Here is a 16,007-nt window from a genome sequence, read left to right as displayed (position 1 = left end):
GGACGAAGGATTTTTTGATACAGGTCTGCAAGAACAGGAGGTTTATCTGGCAGGCTGTGCATGGCCCAAGGTCTACGAATTCAACCTGATTGGGTGTGTTCCGAGGGGTGGAACCTAGTATTAGGCACAGCGTGAGACTGCCACCCGAAGTGGCATCCCTGTAGCACATAAAGGGGCCCACCATGTGTGGTGACACCATTAAGTAGATAGCTTCCCCCGTGTCTCTCTCCAGGGCATTGGGTGCTGCTGAGAAGGAATCCTGCACCGTGATACCATCACAATAGGGGGCCCTACGAGTCTCCGGATGGGGAGTGGGAGATGGGAACGCCATTCTAAGCAGCAGCCCTGTGTTGAGTGTGCTGTATCGATCGGCCCCGAGCAGATCTCGAAAAACTCACCTGGAGGTGCTAGTTACGAGCCCCCATCAGGAGGGTGGAGTCAGAATGAGTCCTCATCCCGACACATAAGGAACTCACGGAACATGTTGCCACAAGATGTGGTGGATGCTAACCTTAGACCGCTTTGTGACCAGGCTGGACAAAACTGACACAGGATGACTCTCTTGACCGCTAAATGAGTCATGCTAGCTAAATTGAACCTCCATGGTCAGACGAACGGAGGGGGGAACAGGGAAGTGGCTGTCACCACCTGTGCCTTGCAGTCCCAGAGGCCTCTGGCGAGCTGTTCTTAGAGGGAGCTGGCGTGCCGGCCAGAGGTTCCCTTTGGCCTCCTCTAGCAAAGAGGATGTGCAGCTCTACCTGAGGGAGTCAGTACAGCTAGGACACACCTTCGTGAACCCCCCTCTGTCTTTTTACGATGACCCAATGGTTTGGCTTACTCTTTTTTAAATCTTGGCAGGTTTGCCTCGTCAACGACCCCCGGCCCCAGAACCCATACAACAGACTGTACACGGTGGAGTATCTGAGCAACATGGTTGGGGGAAGAAAGACTCTTTACAACAACCAGCCGATTGAGCTCTTGAAGAAAGTGGCCGCCTCTTCTATTCGGGACGGAGAGGTCTGGTCCATTGCTTTGGCCTGTGGGCGTGTAGGGCTGTCCCTTCCCTTTGGGTCTCCCAAAGGGGCCTGACAGCCAGCTGCTCCTTCTCTTCCCAGGCGGTCTGGTTCGGCTGTGACGTCGGAAAGCACTTCAACAGCAAACTGGGCATCAACGACATGAACATGTAAGTGTTGGCAAAGGAGCACATCGGGCCGTGAGCCAGCAAGCTGCCTTCCGGGAGGGGTTCCAGCTCTCCTGGTTATGCTGAGCTTGGCGCACCGGGGCCAACCAATCCCTGTTCCCATTCTTGTGTTTACTTCTGCTCCGTGTCTGCTTACTGCTGATTTTATGCTGTTCTTATATGATGTAAGGCGACTATTGAAGGCTGTACCCCCACATGTCACTGTCCTTTTTTGGTGTAGTGGTTTGGTGCCAGTTTGGTGTCGTGGTTAAGTGCGCGGACTCTAATCTGGGAGAACCGCGTTTGATTCCCCACTCCTCCACTTGCAGCTGCTCGATGACCTTGGGCAAGCCAAAGTCCTGTCAGAGCGGTTCTTGAAAAAGAGCAGTTTCTGTCAGAGCCCTCTCAGCCCCACCGACCTCACAGGGTGTCTGTTGTGGGGAGGGGAAGGGAAACCGCTCTGGGTAGTGAAGGGCGGGGTATATATCCAAGCTCTTCTTCTTTGTGTGGACTATTTGTAGATTTGATCACAAGCTGGTGTTCGGGGTGTCTGTCAAGAACATGAACAAGGACGAGCGGCTGATCTTCGGGGATTCCATGATGACCCACGCCATGGTCCTAACTGCTTTCACCGAGAAGGTGAGCTGCTGGGGCAGATAACTTCCCTGCCCCCACATGATGGTCCTTGGAGCAAGGCCCACTGGCAGAATCCTTTTGAGCAAATGTGTCAGTTGCATTGCATACCTTTTGCAAAAGACCGTCGTTATCTAACGATGACAAGATTTGCATCCAGCTCTTGGGGGCCTCCTGCCCTCTCAGCTCCTCACTGATGATGGGTCAGGCAGCAATAGTGACTGGCCCCCCAAGATGAAGAAGGCATGTGGCTGAACGTTGTGGCCACACTGATTTGAAAGGCCAGGCTATTGACACTGGTCCTTCCCCTTCTGAACCAACATGCCACATGAAAATTAGTAGAAAAGCAGCGAACAAAACTGGAAAACCAGCAAAGAAAAATAGCCGGGCTGAAAACACACCACAAATAAATATGAGAGGAAAGAGATGAAAAAGGTCACATTACTATACCCCTTCCTAAAATCACTCTGACAAAGGTAGCTTCCAACGTTGACAAAACTTATTCCCTCCCGCCCAAATTTTGTTGGCCTCTAAGGTGCTGGTGGAAAGTGCCATCAGGTCACAGCTGATTTATGGTGACCCCCTAGGCCAGGGGTGTCGAACTCATTTGTTATGGGGTCCGGATCTGACATAAATGAGCCCTTGTTGGGCCGGGCCAAGTGTGTCATAAAATGTAATGCCAGGTAGCGGAGATATAAACTTTATAAAGGACGCAAACACAAAGGTGTTTTTTTTTTAAATTTAAATTAAAAATATGCTTAAAACATCAGCACTCTTGCAATATTTTGTTTATTTAGCAGTGTCTGATAACTGACACCTCTTGCTCTGAATTATTGCATCAAAATGTCTGTGCTGTTGCAGTCTTCAGGGTGCTGTTCAGGTGTGTATCTGTAAGCTGCAAACCTACGATGACGCAGCAGCAGCAGAACTGGAAGAAGAAGCAGAAGACAGCCAGTTCCGCTGCGGGCCTGATAGGAGCCCTCCGGGGGCCTGATCCGGCCCCCGGGCCGCATGTTTGACACCCCAGCCCTAGGCTTTCCGAGGCAAGAGACATTCCAAGATGGTTCGCCGTTCCGTGCCTCTGCGTAGCGACCCTGGACTTCCTTGGTGGCCTACCGTCCAACTACTGACCAGGCCCGACCCTGCTTAACTTCTGAGATCTGATGAGAGCGGTCCAGCCTGGGCGAGCTACTGGCGGAATCTGGCTCTTCTGTTGCAGACAGTCATGGCTGCCCTCCGGAAACTAAGATCACTCAGTAAGCCTTGTGGCTGCGTGGAGATTTTAACAGCAGGCAACCAGCAGTTCAAACATTTGGAGGCTCTTTGCTCTCAGAAATCCAAATAATTAAAACTTCTTTCCGTGGAAGACGGTGAGATTAAAAACTGCAGTGCTTTTTTAGGCATTCCGTAAACACTGCCGGATTTGCCAACCGCCCCCTGAAGGCAGATTTCAATTTTTTTTTTGGTTTGTTTCTAAATACCTGTTGTGCAAACAGATTTCTGTCTACAATTGCAATGTAACTTTCTTTTCCCAAAAGGTACTTCTTAATCCTCGCCAGCCTTTGCTAAGCTCACTGTTGTTTGACCCAGTTTAAGGGCTTAAACGTGCTTCCAGGCAGACCTTCCAAGGCTTGTTTGGTTTGAGCTAGAAGGCAGTTTTGATGAGAAATTCCAGAATCCTGAGGCCAGGAAGGGCCTGGGTGGAGGGGGGGTCCTTCATTCCCTCATGCAAAACCTTTTTGAAAGTCGGCTTTGTGAATTTTTGAGCTTAGAATACACGCCCGCTCTCTCAATGCATTGCATCCAGGGAGTCAATAAACTGATTTTATTATTTGCGTTATGGTAGGGATTGCCTGGTAGATGGCCCGTTCACCAAATTCTGCATTTCTTGCCCGGCCCTCCCCATTTCCCTGAAAACAAAGGCAGAGGATGCATTTTAGCATCAATAAAACACAGCCCACGAAGGGCAAGTTGGGAACTGTCACTTTCAGGCCCTGATACAAGCGTGATGGGATTTGGGCTTGTAGCCCTCATGCCCTGGAAGAGGGCGAGGGAGTTGTTCCCTGTGTCCAGGGTGCCACCTCCACTCCTGCACATCTGTGAGCCGATGGAAGTTTGCCTTTCTACGACCGGAAGCGGTGGTTGCTTCTAGTTGCTTTTGGAGGGGTTTCCTCACAGTTCCTTCATGTTTCCTTTCTAGGAAGACCAAGAGGACTCCTTTGAGAAGTGGCGTGTGGAGAACTCATGGGGGGAAGATCGTGGGAATAAAGGTAACCATTTCTCCCTGATGGGTCTGGATATGGGGTGTCTTTAAAGGAGGTTAGGCTGCTGTGGCTCGGTGACGGAACACCCATTGTTCTGCAGAAGGTCAGCGCCGGCATTCTCTGCTGGGGACCCTGGAGCGCTGCTGCCAGTCAGAGGAGGCAACACTAATCCAGGGAGACCACGGGACTGACTTAGGCAGGCAGCCTCCCATGTGTCAGGCTTCCCCACAGCATCAATGAAGTACACTCTTGCAGAAAGGTTTTACTTTATTTGAAGCTATAGGTGCATGTACAGGATCACTGTTAGGAATGAGGGGGGAGCAACGAGCATGACAGGTTATATTACATTCAAACAGATGAGGCTCAATTGCGTGACTTCCCCTGCGCGCCATCGGGCCTGGGAGCAAACGCTTCTAGGCGGCATAACATATCTCCTTCCCACGGTTCTTCGTGAGATCACCCAAGCAACTATCCAGCAGCAACCACCTGTGGCCTTGAGAGATATAGACGTTCCAGCAGCTAAGCAATTAAGCACATCAACAGGTCTACATATGAAAGCGAAAGCAATCAAGCGCATACATGGAGAACCAACAGAAAAGAAATTTGGTAGCTTGCTGACACCGTGTCCCCGTGAGCACTGCCCCACACTTGTACAAGACAGCGAAGAGTTGTGGTGCGTCCCTGGCAGCGGGACGCCTTCACTCACTGTGTCCTGGCATCTTAAGGCACTTGGTAAAATCTGTTTCAAGATTTCCCCCATGTTTTATACTTGCACGAGGATTATGGGGTCTCCTGCTTTTGAGATCTCCCCCATCCTCAGCGGCACCTGAGAATTTGTTCTGTGTGTTGATTTTGTGTTCCTGTTTTCATTAACCGCCTAGAGTACTTTTCTGGCAGAAAGTAAGTCAATGTCTCTGGGACGCAACATGGTGGAGAGGCCACGTTTTTTATTTTGCTTCACAAATATTTCCCACCTTTCATAATAGGCAGTGCTCAAGGTTGCTGACATAATACGAACAGGGCTCTAGTCGGGGGGGAGCTCTCAGGTACGGAGCTCCGGAAGAGAACCTCTAGGGGGCGGGGCGGTCACGTGGTGAAGCCCCGCGCCCTTCTTTACCCCGCCCTCTGCTTCGATCCTCATTCCGTTTGGGAATGAGGATGAAGCAGGAGGGTAAGTAGCCGGGCCTTCTGACACACTTCCGGTGATGTCAGGGGGTGTGGCCTTCTGTCACTTCCGGTGATGTCAGGGGGCGTGGCATATGCAAATAAGTTATGCTAATGAGTTATGCTAATGAGCTCCGGCAGCTCTTTTTCTACAACAAGACCCCTGAATACGAATGAAACCTCAACCCATTAACATAAGTCACGTGGGAAAGAGCCAGTCCTGGAAACCACCCTCTTTCCGCCTGCCTCTTCTTCAAGGTCTGAGCAGGAATCGCCTGCCAGCCTCCTCTCCAGGCACAGCTTCATTTAAAAAAAACAACAACATTTTTATTGCTTTTCTAAACTACAGTACTGCAGGGTCGGGGGATGGGAACAACCTAAAACTAGAGTAACAAGGATCCTTATTACAGAAGTTTAAAATTGTTGATACATCTCTTTTATCCAAATAATAAAGCATGAGAGATATTATAATAAAAATATCAGATTAAAAGGCAAACAATCAGAAACATATTTGGCTGTAGTTGGGCATCTTAGTTTTAAAATTATACGTTGACAATAAACGCTGTAGTGTAAATATGCATTTAAAATAAACGCACATTTAGAGTTATGCATTAAGAATAAACATCAGGCTATCGAAATTACGCTGTTTTACATTTTCCTCTCCTCCTGTCAAAGTCCAAATTAGTTTTTAAATGCTTTAGGGGCAGCAACCCCTAGTTCTGCTTCAAATCAAAGGGTTTTGCCAGACTAATCGAGATGATATCAGAGCCACATCCTTCTCTTCATCTTCTTCCGTGTCTTTATTCACCTCCACTTTCTCAGGTCCCTCTCCCGCTTTCTGTTGTTGCTTCAGGAACATCCGCTTTGCTTCTTTCTCCAGGCACAACTTCAGCCGCAGGGTTTGGGCCTCCATATGGTGGAGTGCCGTCAGGTCACGGCTGACGTACGGCAACCCTGTAGGTTTTCAAGGCAAGAGATGGCCTGCCTCCCGGTCACGACCCTGGTATTGCTTGGAAGTCTCCCATCCAAATACTAGCCAGGGCCGACCCTGCTTAGCTTCCGAGATCTGAGAAGATCAGGCTAGCCTGGGCAGTCCAGGTCAGGGCGTGCCTCATATACCTTCCCGCTATTTGGATCAGGAACCCTGGCACGCTTGCTCTCTCCCTTCCCTGTGCACGAGATTCATTGGTTCCGTCATTTAGGCCATGGTGTCCTGCTAGAAGCTCTGTAAGAGAGGCGGTAAACAGGTGCTGGGGCTCTCACTGCTGATTCATTCGATCTGGAAGCCCCCCCAGTTGACTAATCCAGGCTGCCACAGGCACGTATATTGTCACAGAGAAGGGGTTAGTTTCCATTTCAGTGTATCTGAGGCAGTGTGCGTGGCACATGAAAGCTCATACCTGGAATAAACTTTTGTTGGTCTCGAAGGTACCACTGGACTCAAAAATCTGTTAGAGAAGGTGTGTAATTCCGAGAGCAAAATGTGAAGAAGAAGAAGAAGAAGAAGAAGAGATTGGATTTATACACCGCCCTTCACTTGGAGTCTCAGAGCGGCTTACAAACTCCTTTCCCTCCCCCTCCCCACAACAGACACCCTGTGAGGTGGGTGGGGCTGAGAGAACTCTGACACAAACTGCTCTTTTTCACGGACAGCTGTGCCAGAGCTTGTGACTGACCCAAGGTCACATCAGCAGGTGCAAGTGGAGGAGTGGGGAATCAAACCCGGTTCTCCCAGATTAGAGTCCGCACACTTAACCACGACACCAAACTGGCTCTCTCATGTTCCATGCCTCAAATGTGGATCCCCTTGGGGCATGGAACATGCCTGACTAGCAGCCCCTGTGGTGGTAAAAAGTCTAACTCCCAGCCAAAGGGCTGAGCACTTTACCCGGCACGGTTAGGGGAGCCCATCTGTTTCTCTTGGCCTGCCTGGTCTCTTCTGCCCCAGCACAGGATTCTTATGAACTGGTGAAGGCACTTCTTGGCTCCTGCTGCCAGGACACTGGATAGTCCTGGCAGATGCACAAAACAGAGATCCCCCCACTCTCCCCTCCTCCCCCCTTTAATAACCGCCGGGTCATAAGGCAAAGCTTAGAGAATTCCTGGATGGCGTTTATGGCCAAGAAGGAACACATCCACCTGCCCCGCTTGGGCTCTGTTCCTTTCAGCCCCTGATCTAATCTCATTTTGTATGGGGAAAAGTTCATTAGCCTTTCTTAAAGCTTTCTTGGAGGGAAAGGTTGCTATTGGTACCTTCTGGGGGGTGGGGGACAAAACACAGGCTATGCCACAGCCTGCCAAACAACTCTTGTTTCTCGAATCAGCGCTGGAATAGGGGCTTTTCTCCCTCCCCACATGGCACCCCAGTGTATTTCATGGGAGACAGTGCCAGACAAAACCGCATGGCCTCTTGGCAGCGCTTAACAGATGCCCCAGGTCCTCTTGAACAGGGAATTCCCTGGTCACTGTGAAAGGAAGGAGGCTCGTGGGGCAACGAGTATCACCGACTGGCTGCTTTAGAATCTCCCATCCTCTGTCCAGTCTGGCACATGGGGAGATTATCACTAGCCTGTTGTATGTTCAGGAAGCACTCTGTTGTATGTTCAGGAAGCACTCTGTTGTATGTTCAGGAAGCACTCTGAACTCTGGGGGGAAAGCAGCACATGAGCAGTAACGGTGATGTTGTTTACTAATACATGCAGCTGCATTTGACAAGCGTGGGCATCGCCCTGGGTTGCCCGGCTGTTCCACCTCTCTGTTGTGCGAGGGCCAATAGGTGAGGGGAGAAGGTCTCACAGTGCCCCTTTCTAGGTTTGCCTTGCTACGAGGGCTGCAAATCCCCCCCCCCCACCCACACACACACGGGGTGTTTAGAACTCTTAGCATCCTTTGTTTGGAATCTGCCTGTGTAGGAGTCGCTTGGGATTGTATAGCTTTGCCATTAGAAATAAAAATCGGTGGTTTGGACTGCGTAGATGACATTTTGGTGCTAGAGGCGCGGGGGGGGAGGCAGGCAGTGCCCCGACAGAGTCATCCAGCCAGCAGCCCTGAATGCCTTTTGTTGAAAGAAAATAACCAAAGGGTCTCTCCCATTGAGACTTGAGCCTTCAGGTGCACAGCCCGGCCTTTCTCGGCAAGGCCAAGGCAGAGAGAGTGTTGTGCAGGAGGGCTGCATGAATGATCTCCACGTGCAGCCGTCCCGTCCCCCCCACGCCCCCATCACTGCTGGGCTATTTTTAGCTCTTCGTTTACCCCTCCGTTTTATAAGCCTGCTGTAACCCAGAGTTGCTCCAGCAGTGAAAAATGCCTGAACCCACAAGACTCGTTGCTGGCCGCCAAAGACAAGTGCACAAAACTCTTTGGGCTTTTAAGAGATTAAAAATAACAAGGCGAGAGCTGGCCCGATTACAGGCATTCCTCAGCGCTGACCTTGTCAAGCCGGCTTGCTGGCAGCCCAGGGTCTCCCTGAGCTCCTTCCCGGCTTGCTCTTCTTCGAGGCCCCCCGTTTCATGAATGGGATCCGGAGGAGCCTTTGCCCCTCCCCAGCCCCAGCCCTGCCCCGGCTGGATAGGCAGAGGTGGGCCCCGCAGTGCCCTGCCTGGCCAGTTGCCCTCAGCTCACTGGAGGATCTCTTCTGGCTCTGGAGTGCTGCTTGCTTCAGGGCTGGGGCTTCTTACATCGCATGCGTTAGGGTCGCTGTTGAATTTGTGCTGGTCCCCATGGCCAAGGGAGGGGCTGGTGAGGGGCACATGCTCCCTCTAAGCTGTGGAGTCTTGTGAGCAAAACTTTGTGAGCTACTGGCCTTTAAGTTGTGAGCGAGCGATTTGGCTACGGCATAACTTAGTTTTCTCTGGAGCCATCCCTTCCTGAGCGAAGACAAAAATGTGTGAGCCGGAGGCTAAAAAACTGTGAACTAGCTCACACTCACTCAGCTTAGAGGGAACACTGCATGGGACCCGTCCTGTGAGCCTGTTGTCTTGGTGGTCCTGGCCACAGCTTTGTACTCTGATCACCAGCCTCTGAAGGTCTGCGGGAGGGGAGGGGCTCACCCAAGGCCATCTAGCACAGGGAGGAGCATGGGGGCTTTTGGCCAGAGGGTCACTTCCAGGGTTCCCTCTAAGCTGAGTTAGTATGAGCTAGCTCACAGTTTTTTAGCTTCCAGCTCACACATTTTTGTTTTAGCTCAGGAAGGAGGGCTCCAGAGCAAACTAATTTATGCACTAGCCAAATCGTTTGCTCACAACTTTAATGCCAGTAGCTCACAAAGCAGAATTTTTGCTCACAAGACTCCACAGCTTAGAGGGAACATTCCCACTTTTGAGAGCCAGTTTGGTGTAGTGGTTAAGTGCGCGGACTCTAATCTGGGAGAACCGGGTTTGATTCCCCACTCCTCCACGTGCACCTGGCTGGATGACCTTAGGCAAGCTGTAGTTCTGATAAGAGCTGTTCTTGAAAAAGAGCCATTTCTGTCAGAGCTCTCTCAGCCCCATCTACCTCACAGGGCGTCTGTTGTGGGGAGGGGAAGGGAAAGGAGTTTGTAAGCCACTCTGAGACACCTTTGGGTAGTGAAGGGCCACGGGGTATAAATCCAATCTCTTCTTCTCTCTCAGCCCCACCTACCTCACAGGGTGTCTGTTGTGTGGAGGGGAAGGGAAAGGAGTTTGTAAGCCACTCTGAGACTCCCTTGGGTAGTGAAGGGCGGGGTATAAATCCAATCTCTTCTTCTCTTCAATCTCTTCTTTTGAGAGCTTTAAGTTGGATACCAGCTGGCCAGAAATGAGAAAGGCCCTGCCCTCCCCTGGATAGCGTCAGATCTTGGAAGCTAAGCAGGGCCGGCCCTGGCAAGTATATGGACCCTCAAAGAATACCAGGGCTGGGAGGCAGAGGCAGGCTAATCAAGCCACCTCTCTGAATGTCCTCCATGCCCCAGTAGAAGAAGAGATTGGGTTTATACCCCACCCTTCACTTGGAGTCTCAGAGCGGCTTACAGTCCCAACCGGTTCTGAATACATCTTGCCTTGAAAACCCTAAATCAGCTGCAGCTCAGTGACCCAAAACAAATAAAACAAAAGGAGAAGGGAGTTTGTTTTGAGATGGCCAGTTCCTGATATAGCAAGATGGTGCCACAAGGAAGAAGAAAGAGGAAAACAGCAATGGAAGAGAAAACGAGATTGTGTAATATCTACTGAGGGAGACCGATTGGTAATTTGCTTTTAATGGGTGGAGGGGAAAATAATGGTTAAATGAGATGCCATTGTTCTCTGTAATTTGTGTCTCAGTTAAATAGCGATTCTCCTGGACTACTCTTCATATAGTCAGATTTGTTGGGATGTTTTTACAAGCGATGATGATGATGATGATGATGATTGATCACTCTCAATGTTAAAGAAAGCTTTTTATTATTGTTAACCAAATTTTTTACAAGCTGTATGTGACCTCCAACCCTTGGGGTTTTAGTGGGTTTTCTTGTCTTTCTCCTATAGTGTGTAGATTCCCTCCCTAATTTTGTTGTAGTTTTTAGTAAATGCAAATATTGTGTTTTGTTAAAAAAAAAAAAAAAAAAAACCCCCGGGGGGGGGGGGGGGGGGATAAAAAAACCCGAAAAAACACACAAAAGCATCCAACCTGGAGCCCGCTGCGGCTGTCCCGCCCACACAACTGTCCCGCATGGGCCCCAGCAGCACCGCCCAGTCCCAGGTCACCCGGCTCGGGCCGTGGCCTGCTTCGCTGGAGCCATGTCCTTGGCGCGAGTGGCTATGTGGGTTGCTTACCCCATCCCGACCTTCTGTTCTGGTTTGGGTCGGGCTGTCTCTTTGCCGAGCGTGGCGCTCTGTCTGCGCACACTGGGAAAGAGCAGGGGTCTGGCAGTCCTCTTGTTGCAGGAAGAGGGGAGGAATGAGGATGTTAGATTTGGCAGGGAGTGCCTGAGGCCTGGCTAGGCACAGAGGAATGCAAATAACAGGGCCCGCGTCAGTCCTTCAAGAGGGCTGATAGAAGATTGCCTGAATCAACAAGGCAACGGTTGGACCTGGGGAGCTAGCTGGATGGTGATGAGTTATGGGGGAAATGGCGGATCCCCACCCTGCCGCCATCACTCCAGGTCTGCTGGGTAGCGTCAGGACTCTCTGCTGAAAGGGGAGGCAGAACCCCAGCAGGGCAGGCATTGGTGACCTTGCTTGCCGGTTGCCTGCGTGGGCTTCTCCCCATGTGCAGGGCCTCCTTCCCCCCCCCCTTTGTCAGGGTCAGGAAATTCTACGGCCTTCTTGGTTATCAAGCTGCTTATTTTTGGAAGCATGTGGTTTTGTTTCCAAAAGCAAACACAGTGGATGACGAGAATCATTTTGTCTGGTCCTTGCAGATCACCGCCTCTGTTTGTTTTGTTTTCAAGGCCGGAAAGTTTTCCTCGGAGGAATTTGATCTGGGATTTGGCCGTCTGGGCAAATCAACGCCAATCCTTTCAAGGGTTTCCCCCCCCCTCCCCCTCCCTTGTGCCCCAGCACAGTTGAAATCAAACTGGCGGGTTAGGAGTCTCTTGTTTGCGTTTTAGGATTGTCAGCGTCTTTGGCCAGGAGGGCTACACAGGTGCTGGCTGTTCAGAGGCAGCCGGAGGCCTGAGCTGGGACAGGAGGAGTCGATGTCCCGGAACAGCGGGCAGTGGGCAGAGGGGCTGGAGAAAGACAGTTCTTTATAGGGTTGTTAGCTCTGGGTTGGGAATAGGGCTGCCAAGCTGCGGCGGTGGATCCGTGCGTCTTCACAGGATCCCTGCCGCGGGGGACAGCGATACGCGTTGCACCGCCGTCGCCAGGATGTGACGCTACGCGTCGCTCTGGCAACGAGACCGTTGCCAGAGCGACACATAGCGTCACATAAATTCAAGCTCTGCGGTATCTTCAACAATTCCATAGAGAGTTAAAGACTGAGCTGTTCTGGCAAGCGTTTTAATAGTCCTACCACACTGACCATTCCACATAACTACTAGCACTTTATAACAGATGCCCGCCACATTCTAATTTTAATAAGTTGTATTTATTGTATTGTTTTGCATTGTTTTAGATGTGACAATTGGTATTAATTGTATACTGGTTTTTTTTTTTTTAATAAAGGTTTTATTGGCTCCCCTAAAAAGGGGAGGTATTTTGCTTAAAAGAAAAAAAGGGAGGGGTAGACAGTGGGAGAAAGAGAAAGCTGAGTGATATATAAACTGGTAAATTAAACTGTTAGTAATGTCCAATTAATCTTCTTGGGCTTCTTCTGTGTGTTGCCAAACTTCTTTTCTTAGTCCTGTTACATGTATTCTCTGTTAGTATGTTAGTAATGTTCCTTTGAATTTCTGTTAATAAAAAAAATCTCTTCTGTGCACATTCAGAACCGCTTCTTTGCGTGCTGGGTACTTTTACTATCGCTGACGTGGAGGAGCTTCCTCTGTTGTCTTTCCGGCTTGTTAGATCCTCCTTCGGGTTGTTGTTAATACGCTCAGTTCATGTACTATAAATCCTCTTCCTTTCATGCCCCGGAGTTCCCCATTTTCGAGAATGGTATCAATTTCATTTTCGCTTTTATATTCGCTCCCAGACTCTCTATGGGTCCTCCTCGCAATTGTTGACTTATAAGCGCTTATCAGGCACTTTTCGCTGTCACAATTCCAACTTATCTTTTTTGCAAAACTCCCGTCGGATTCACAGCCATAAACAGTCCACACATTCAGCCGCCGGCTCTTGCACACAAACCAACGCCCAGACGGAAGTCCCTCCCTCCTTCTCCGCTCGGCAAAAATCCTACTTTGTGAGCTACCGGCATTAAAGTTGTAAGTGAGCGATTTGGCTCCTGCAGAAAACAGTTTGCTCTGGAGCCACATCCTTCCTGAGCAAAGACAAAAATGTGTGAGCCGGAGGCTAAAAAACTGTGAGCTAGCTCACACTAACTCAGCTTAGAGGGAACACTGGTCTCCAGCCACCCCCCAGGAGACTGCAAAATACAACCGTGATATAATAACTATATCTTTGCATTATCAAAGTGTAGTGCAGCTCCCTTCACAATCAACCAAAGTTTCTATTTATAAGCATTCCACCAGAGTTCTAAGGATGACTGTGCACCCATAGAGACACTGATGTAAACAGTCCTATTTTGTGGTCCATTTTTCTTTTTCTTTTCCATCCATCCAAAGCCTTTTATTGGCCTGTACATGAAGATACAGTAATCTAAATACAAAATCGTGCAGAGTAAAATTAAAATTGCAGAGTAACATCGTAGAGTAACACCATGATAAGAGCATCATCATAATAAAACCTAATTCGTAGTATCACTTATCAGGCCATGAGACCATGGCGCTGCAAAGAAACTTTGCTACTGTTTCAGTTATTTCTGTATCTGGATTATCAAGCAAGGAAAGGAGCTTAAAATCATCAGGGGCCTCTAAAAATTTTCCGTGTTGTAGTTTGACATAGCACCACCTGCGGTTTCCACAACGGGATGGCTCGGACCCCGTTTCAATGCTTCATCAAGGCAGATCCCGCACAGAACGATTTCTCCAAGTCTTAATATTCTGTTGTTGTTCATTATATAAAGACTCCCAGCTTGCTGCTGAATTCTGCCTTGTTTATTACGCCATCAGGCAATATCTATTTTGATAGACCATCAGTGGTGGAATGTTCATAAGTAGAAACTTTTGTTGATTGTGAAAAGGTAAAGGAGTTGCACTAAGCTTTTATCATATATACTTATTATATCACGGTTGTATTTTGCAGTCTCTTGGTGGTGGCTAGAGATCTCCTCAAATTACAACTAGTCTCGAGGTTACAACTAGTCTCGAGGTTGCAGGCAGTGTTCCCTCTAAGCTGAGTTAGTGTGAGCTAGCTCCCAGTTTTTCAGCCTCCAGCTCACAGTTTTTTGTCTTCGCACAGGAAGGATGGCTCCAGAGCAAACTAATTTATGCAGTAAGCCGAATCGCTTGCTCACAACTTAAATGCTGGTAGCTGACAAAGTAGAATTTCTGCTCGCAAGAGTCCACAGCTTAGAGGGAGCATTGGTTGCAGGGTTGTATTTTGCTGTTTACCATTCCAATCCATGATCTCTTACTTTTAACCACCTGGAGACTGGCAGCCCCAGTAGCTAACCCCCGCCCTCGTTGCCGGTCATCCCCTGCAGGTTATCTCATCATGACAGACGACTGGTTCTCGGAGTACGTGTACGAAGTGGTGGTGGACAAGAAGCACGTGCCCGAAGACGTCCTGGCGGTGATGCAGCAGGAGCCAATCGTCCTGCCCGCGTGGGACCCAATGGGCGCTCTGGCCAAGTGAACTCTCGGGGGGCCTCGCTGCCTCCTCCTTCTGGTCAACCTTGAAGCAAGCGTGGTGGGATCGGGAAGGCCAGGAGCCATGGCAAAGCAGCCACGCGGCCATGCTCACCGCTGGAGGTGCGGCAGTCGCCAGTGGTCCTCTGCAGGTCCTCTGCGGGAAGCTGTGCTTTTTTCACCGATGGGGCTACTCTGCAATCTTGCCGTTGCCGTGTGCTTTTCCCATTGTAGTACGATTGTCCCTTTCTTTCTTCTTAGTCCTTTTTTGAATTCTTTTCTTTATGCACTCAGTGTGTTTCAAACTCCCTCCAAAGTGATACTTTCAAGCAAACTACGTGGGCAGAAGATGGGTGCAGGGTGACGATCGTAAGGGAACAATGGTGGTGGTTAGGGTTCGGTGGCTTCACCTGCCTCTTTCTGGAGTGAGGGAGAGTCACGGGGTGGGTGACCCTGTCCATTTCTGATCCACGAGCTTCCGTCTGTCTGTCTGTCTCTTGTCTGTCCTGACTGTGGTACAGTCTGAATTGTCTGGGGGGGATTTTTTGCCTTGGAAACGGTACACCGGATTCTGAGCCAACAGGATCGTCAATTCTGCCTGGCTCAGCAGAACAACCACTTAGATGTCTTCATGGGCAGAACTGAAGAATGCAAGATGCCCACGCAAAAAACAACAACAACAACAAAACTTTTTTTTTAAATCACGGATTTTATTCAAATGCTGTTGACGATTAGATGGTGCTATGACGCGTTTTAAATAAATACACATTGCCGAATGCCCTTTGCATCCTGTGTTGGCGACTTAGCTAAAAATACAAAGATGATTTCTGACCTGCAGGTGACCTGCAGAGGAAGTGGTGGCAGTGGGGACACACCAAGTCCCTTCCTGGCATCTTCAGTTACAAGTTTCTGCAGCAGCGGTTGGAGGGGGTAACCCAGCGAGCCAAGCTTTTTATTGTCGCTGGGCTTATATCCTTCCTTTTGCCTGAGAGCAGGATGGGTAGCAATTAACAGTTATAAATAAAAGGAAGAGGGTTATAATGGCATTGTTCCTAACCAGAGACACAGGCTGATGTAGCTTTAGCTCTATCTGGCAAGGAAGTCCATAGTTAAGAGCTGTTCACGATGTGGGAGTCACTCTTGTCCTGGTCAAAAGTGTCTCATTTGTCATTGCGCTGGTCAGATTTTATAGTTAAAAAAAAATGCAGATTTAAGGATTCGAACTTTGGAATAGGGAGTTGTCTGTCTGTGTCCTAAATAAACCCAAAGCTGTTTATAAATTCAGTGCCAGCCACCTGTCACCGGCAGCCTTTAGTTGCCCAGTCCTTCTGTGCCATGGCCTGAGGGTGTAATTTATTTATTTTATTTTATTTTATTTATACCCCGCCCTCCCCGCATGCGGGCTCATGTTTTTGGGCTTGCTCACCCTGTTCCGTTGGAGTTTTGAAGTCCCAGTTAACTCAGTCGATAAATCTGC

General features: G+C 49.5%; 1 protein-coding gene across 1 annotated transcript in view; it reads left to right on the top strand.

The window, feature by feature from the left end:
* Nucleotides 1–15,300, top strand: part of BLMH (bleomycin hydrolase) — a 40,187-nt gene extending 24,887 nt beyond the window's left edge. Inside the window, exons 8-12 of the mRNA XM_015422039.1 lie at nucleotides 859–1,017; nucleotides 1,116–1,183; nucleotides 1,702–1,819; nucleotides 4,014–4,083; nucleotides 14,386–15,300. Coding sequence (XP_015277525.1) covers nucleotides 859–1,017; nucleotides 1,116–1,183; nucleotides 1,702–1,819; nucleotides 4,014–4,083; nucleotides 14,386–14,537 — 567 coding nt within the window. The 3' untranslated portion in view covers nucleotides 14,538–15,300. The remainder of the gene's footprint in view (nucleotides 1–858; nucleotides 1,018–1,115; nucleotides 1,184–1,701; nucleotides 1,820–4,013; nucleotides 4,084–14,385) is intronic.
* Nucleotides 15,301–16,007: the final 707 nt, after the last annotated feature.

This window comes from Gekko japonicus, unplaced genomic scaffold, assembly GCF_001447785.1.
Source record: "Gekko japonicus isolate JY-2015 unplaced genomic scaffold, Gekko_japonicus_V1.1 scaffold182, whole genome shotgun sequence".
NCBI classification, from domain to species: domain Eukaryota; kingdom Metazoa; phylum Chordata; class Lepidosauria; order Squamata; family Gekkonidae; genus Gekko; species Gekko japonicus.
The sequence above is the reverse complement of the archived record's forward strand: the minus strand, read 5'-3'. Positions and strand labels throughout refer to the sequence as shown.